This window comes from Myxine glutinosa, chromosome 2, assembly GCF_964187855.1.
Source record: "Myxine glutinosa chromosome 2, kmMyxGlut1.1, whole genome shotgun sequence".
Lineage (NCBI taxonomy): Eukaryota > Metazoa > Chordata > Myxini > Myxiniformes > Myxinidae > Myxine > Myxine glutinosa.
The window spans coordinates 93,347,771-93,354,326 of record NC_136262.1 but is presented as its reverse complement, the minus strand read 5'-3'; the positions used below and the strand labels follow the sequence as shown (position 1 = coordinate 93,354,326).

Sequence of the window (6,556 nt, the reverse complement as noted above, 5' to 3'; positions counted from 1 at the left end):
ACAGAAATGAACATGAAGCAGCAACATATACTGAAAGTTATTTTTGGTAGTTTTTTGGGGAGTGTTTTTGGTAGTTAATGCTGGAGGAAGAGCATGCATAAATATCACATTGGGATGGAGATTATGAGCATACCTTTCATGATTTACAAACGATTAGTAGAGAATGGACAAGTACTCGTATATATAATTTGAATCTCGGATAGTAAGCATCATGACCTATGCCCTCAGAGGAGAGCTTGGTCATTATATATTGCACAGATAACTTATCAGGTCTTTCATTGGAACAAGTCAGAAATGTATATAATGTGTCCAAGGTGAACCATTTATTGATAGGGATAGAATATGAAAGAATTGTTTTTACAGAGAATAAAAAAAGGGAACACCAGAAAGAGCACGAGATAAAATAGTGGAAGTAATACATTAAATAGCGCTTCAAATTTGTGAAAATTTGCCGAACAAACAGGTTGTCACGATGCTTATAATTTCACAATCGAGGTAGATCCAAATGAAAAAAAATGTAAAAAGAAACAAAATAATCGACTTTTTACACAAAGCATAGTTGTTTATTCCACTTTAGTAAGCCATTTTGTAATGGAAATCTTTACCACAAACCATACAGCTGCCATACTAGACCTACAACTTCTCAAAGTGAAACTGACACAACATCATGTGAAAAAATATAGCTTTTGGTCGTGACCAAGTAAGATATTTCTCATAATGCCAATGCTGTGCAGTAAAATCTCATATTGAGCAAATAGCTTTGAAGCCTTTGAAAACCTCTGACTTTAAAAAAGACTGACATTACTCTTTAATGATTTTACAGTAGTTCGGAAGTATTAATGAACGATTATCAGAACAAAAAAAGTTATAGGGGAAAGGGAAAGAACGTTTTGTTCTGAAACACATGTACATGTTTCCATGCTAAGTGCAAAATAACACAGACAAACATTTCGTAATCAATCACTGCAGTTTAAAGACATTCAATATTTATGAAGTGACACTGTTGGGGAACAAAGGCTCAAGAAAAAAAAAATACCAACCTTATTAACAGCGTTTATCCTCGATAGCTTCCTCGCACTATCTGGGAGGAAAAACACCCACTCCTCCAGTTTTTCTTCCATTGTGCTCCACCCACCTCCAACCCCACCCAAGTCCGCAAAAGTCACTTCCTAAAACAACCCTGCAACTAAGTGCAGCCTCAAACTTCTGCTTTGCATTAACGATCTTTACAACTAAAACTTCAATAGCATAGTCTGGTATAAAAAGTTTTTTTTCTGGTTCTTCTTGTTCGCAATTTATCTCAACATGTTAAAAAAAGTTGTCTTGTAAGTGAGGGGAATTGACAAGTGCACTAGGATCAGTACATGATATCAATAATATGTTGCCAATGTAAACAACCAAACAGCAGCACACAAAAATTGCATTGCAAACGTTCAAGACAAAAAAAATTGATTAACTGGTGATTAATATGTAGAATGTGATGAACACCATCTCCAAGCCCACTCGCACCACCGCAGACCACCTGCCTGCATGCTCCCAGTCTCCGTGTGACCCCAAACATTTATATCCAATTGTTTGTAAAAGCTTTTTCAGATCACTCTCTCACAATCTTGCAGTTGTAGAGGATTCTTGTCTTGTTATCTCTCGTCTCCAGTTGTACAGGCAACAGCAATTATATTGGTTTTCTCGTGTGCTTGGGTAGTGATCGATAGTAATGAGTATAAAACTCCTCCACCAATGCTTCGATGGGATAGGGGTAGAGAATGAGTTTCAAACAAAAAAGAAAGAAAAAGGAAAAAGTTGTAAACAAAATGTTTTTAAGAGTTCATATTTGCTTGAAGACTATACAATAGATGGACGGAAGGATGGAGGCATGCACACACAACTTAATCTGTTTTAATTTTCTAGAAAACGTAAAGGAAGGATATTTTTGCTTATTTATCCCAGCTGCACCCTTAGCTTCTGTTAACCACAAATGTGAGGAAGTCCTGAATTACCATGATGAAAAACGTTGTGCTGATTGAGGAATTTCAACAAAGTACAAGAGCAAACAAGAAAAAGAGCAATCAGAGATTGCAAACCCTCGCCAGGATGTGTTTGCAGTGCTTTTTAAGACGTTTGTGTTAAAACAAATATGGCGGCCGAACCATGTGACTGATGACGTCATCATTATTTTTTTCTCAATAAATTTATCAATTGGACCAAGAATTGCAGAGAATTTTTTTTTTAATACTGATCGAATCAAGCGTTGTACTTGTCGAATTATGACGTCATAATTAAAGTACCGATGACATCATCATTAACATATCTTATTCCCCAAGCGGAGTATTGAGCACTTTCGGAGATATAGAGGTGCAAAGCATTTAGGTTTTTCCAAGATGGCGGCCGAACCATGTGACTGATGACGTCATCATTTTTTTTTTTTCTCCACCAGTTTATGCCGACATGGCGCTCAAAAAATTTCATCTTCATAGGATGAAGTTTTGTACTTGTCGAATTATGATGTCATAATGGAGGCACCTATGACATCATCAATAACATATTTTATTCCCCATGGAGAGTTCTTTGAAATGAGCCATGTCTCAATTTTTTATATTCAGCGCTTTCAGGGATATAGAGGTTCAAAGTTTTTCGATTTATTCCAAGATGGCGGCCGAACCACGTGACCTATGACGTCATAATCATAAAAAAATTCTTCATGTAGAGTTGCATCTATGGTGAAAATTTCCTGTCAATCGGACCAACGGTTGCAGAGAAAATGATATTTATTCTGTGCGGACAAACAGACAAGCAAACAAATGAAAAATCACTCATAGAGTGACACTTGGCAAAAGAGAACAAAGCAGAATGGCACTCGATAGGGAATCCTTTTGACCTCACAAATAATTGGTGGTTGAATTCAGTTAGCCGATATGAAAATCCAATTCAAATTTCAAGTCAATCGGATGAAAATTGAGGCTTTTAGAAATTTCGAAAAAGTGGTTGACCTTTGGCCTATGCTGATCTCAAAATTAGTTGTTGGTTGAATTCAGTTAACTGATATGTAAATCCAATTCAAATTTCAAGTCAATCGGATGAAAATTGAGGCTTTTAGAAATTTCAAAAAAGTGGTTGACCTTTGGCCTATGTTAACCTTTTGGCCAAGGCTGATCTCAAAATTAGTTGTTGGTTGAATTCAGTTAACTGATATGTAAATCCAATTCAAATTTGTGTAATTTCAATTCAAACTGATATGTAAATCCAATTATAGTGCCTTTTTTCTACATTCCCTAAACTCTCCTGCACTCCATCCTCCATCCAGCGTCCTTAAACGTATTTTTGACTCGAAGGTCACAAGAAACTCATTTTGCAATAAATGTTCGTTTCCCATTAATCGTACACTTCCTAAAATCCAATCTCACCCCTCCCCTCCAAATCTTCCCCATAACCCCTCCCCTCCAAATCTTCCCCATCACCCCTCCCCTCCAAATCTTCCCCCTTTCCCCTCCCCTCCTAATCCTCCCCATCACCCATCCCTTTCAAATCTCCCCCCTTGCCCCCTCCCTCCTAAACTACCCCCTCACCCCTCCCCTCCAAGACTACCCCTCACCCCTCCCCTCCTAGACTCCTCCCTCACCCCTCCCCTCCAAATCTCCCCCATATCCCATCCCTTTCAAATCCCTCCCCTTGTCCCTTCCCTCCTAAACTCCCCCCTCGCCCCTCCCCTTCAAATCTCCCCACCCTCATTTCTTCTCAATTTCCCCCCTCTCACTCCCCCTCCTCAAAGCGTCCTCCCCGCTTCTTCCCCCTTCCAACTCTCACCTCCATCTCCCCCAACCTTCTGCCTCGCTCTTCCCCCTCCTCAAATAACACCTCATTGTGCCTCACCCAATCACCATCAAACCTTTTGTCCGCCCCATCCTTCCCTTTCTCCGAGCTATTCTGAAATCTCTGACACACCTTCAACAGCTCTCCCTACCTCTTCCACCTCTTCCACATCTTACCCTACCCCTCCTCCCCCCTGTTCTGTATCCGATGCTCCCCCTTCCTCTTCATTAACGGTATGGACCTCAAACATCCGGGGCCTTCGTTCAAACTTAACTGATCTCTCCATACAGGTTGCTTCTGTCAAACCAGACGTGATCTGCTTAACAGAAACTTTCCTCCTTCATGATGTCTCTGATTCCTTAGTATCTCTCCCGGGTTACTCCCTCCTCCGGTATGATAGACCTGAGCCTCGTCCTGGAGGTGGGGTTGCTATCTTTATCAAAAACTCTCTTCCTCACTCGCCCTGCACTGCACTCTCTCCACCTCACCCCCAGGAATACCTCTGGCTACGGCTTCCCCTTCGCTCCCACCTCTTGTTCATATGTGTGTTGTACCGTCAACCAAACAGTGATGACTCCATCTACATCTCGCTGTCTGATAATATGGACCAACTTCTATCTACTCATCCCATCTCTCTCTTCCTCATATGTGGTGATTTCAATTGTCACCATGCCAGTTGGCTGGGTGTGGATACCTCTCTCACCAGCCATGGCTCCTCAGCAAAGGACTTCTGCGACTCACTGGGACTGACACAATCTGTCAATTTCCCGACCCGGATCTCAGTCAACGGGGCATCTTCTCTTCTGGACTTGGTTATGACTAACTTCCCTGAAAATGTCTGCTGCTTTTCTTCTGCTCCAATCGGATCATCTGATCATGTGCTTGTTAAAGTGGACATCTCTCTGACCATTCTCAGGGAGCCTGCTCAGCGTCGACGAGTCTGGCATTTCACTCAGGCCAACTGGCACGGTCTTCAAGCAGCCATCAATCATCTGGACTGGTCTCCCATCTCTACCACCTCTGACATCAACTCATCCTGGGAATTCTTCCAAAGTAAATTGCTCTCTCTCATGCACAGATTTATCTCATCTCGTCTTCAGTTGTCATACCCTTCCTCCCGTCCATGGTACACGGAATCTTGTGGTGAGGCTGTTGCCCAGAAACAACTTGCCTTCGTCTCCTGGAAAGCAAATCCAACGGAAGGAAATCTCATTTCCTTTCACAAAGCCCGAAACAAGTGTGTGTCCACCCTCAGGAGAGCCAGGAAACAATATCTCTCCGTTCTCAAGACCGAACTCTCTTATCTGTCTCCCTCTTCCAAATCCTGGTGGCGTCTGGTCAAATCTGTTTCTGGTGTTTGTTCCCCCTCCATCCCCTCCCTTACCTCAAACGGCTACACAGCTGACTCCGCACATGAAAAAGCTGAATGCCTCAACTCTGTGTTTGCCTCTAAATCTTGTGTCCCAAACCTATCCCTCTCTGTACCCACCATACCCAGTCATACCCAGCTTCTCCTGGACTCCGTGTCCTTTCCTCCTGACAAGGTGGAAAAGTTTCTGTCAACCCTCGACTCTGATTCTGCAACTGGACCTGACGGCATCAGCCCACGGGTCATAAAATCCTGTTCTCCCGCTCTTTCACTCCCTCTCTCTGTTCTCTTCACCCTCTCTTTTGCTCAAGGTCAACTGCCATCTGCTTGGAAATCAGCCAACATCACCGCTTTGCACAAAAAAGGTGCAAAAACAGATCCTAGCAACTACAGACCAATCAGCCTTCTCCCAATTATCAGCAAAGTCATGGAATCCATCATTGCTTCGGATATGAAATCTTTCCTCTTCTCCAATGGCTTGATCTCTGATCATCAATTTTGTTTCAGACCAGGTCACTCTACTCTGGACATGCTGCTTCTGCTGTCTCAACAATGGATGGAGGTCCTCAATGCCAAACAGGAAGTTAGAGCTGTCTCCCTCGCCATATCTGGCGTCAGGAAGGGCATCCGGCCATAAAAAAAACATTGCCTCAAACAGGGAACCACGATTGTCATGGGGCCCGCAAGGCTAACCCCGACTCTAGCGGGGAAAAATGGCCTTAAAACGATCATTCATTTTTTTCATTATTCCCTCGCCATATCACGTGCCTTCGATACGGTCTGGCACCCCGCTCTGCTCACCAAACTCTCCTCCTTTGGTATAAATGGAAATCTCCACGCATGGCTGGCGGACTTCCTCTCTAGTCGTCGTCAACGTGTGGCCCTGAATGGGTTTCTCTCATCTCCTCTTCCTGTTCAGGCTGGAGTTCCCCAAGGCAGTGTTCTGGGCCCTGTGCTTTTTCTGGTCTACATCAATGATCTCTCTGACTCTCTTGAAAATCCTCTCTATCTCTTTGCTGTCTCCACTCTCTGCCGCTCCATTCCTCATCCCTCAGATTGGCAGTCTGCAGCCTCCTCACTCTCTGCAGACCTGGACAAAATCACAGACTGGGCAAACAAGTGGAACATGTCTTTCAATCCTGACAAATCTCACACTCTTACGATGTCTCTCCGAAAAGACCGACTGGACAACCCTCCCATCTACTTTCTGAATAATCCTCTCCAAGAAGTTCTGTCACTCAAGCTTTTGGGTCTCACTATCTGCCATGATCTTTCCTGGGAAAACCACATTTCCAAGCTGGCCTACAAAGCCAGTCGCCGACTGGGCATCCTCCGTCGTGTGAAGTCCTTCCTTGGCACACCTGAGCTCCTCACCACATA

The 6,556-nt window shown here is 43.3% G+C and overlaps 1 protein-coding gene across 5 annotated transcripts in view; it reads right to left on the bottom strand.

The window, feature by feature from the left end:
- Positions 1-308: 308 nt before the first annotated feature.
- Positions 309-6,556, bottom strand: part of LOC137412550 (nucleotide sugar transporter SLC35D1) — a 71,826-nt gene continuing 65,578 nt past the window's right edge. For all 5 annotated transcript variants that reach the window (XR_010981507.2, XM_068097883.2, XM_068097882.2 and 2 more), the window contains one exon: positions 309-1,740. Coding sequence is in view for 4 of the 5 variants with exons in the window: in XM_068097883.2 (XP_067953984.1) it covers positions 1,638-1,740 (103 nt within the window). In the remaining variant the exon portion in view is untranslated. The remainder of the gene's footprint in view (positions 1,741-6,556) is intronic.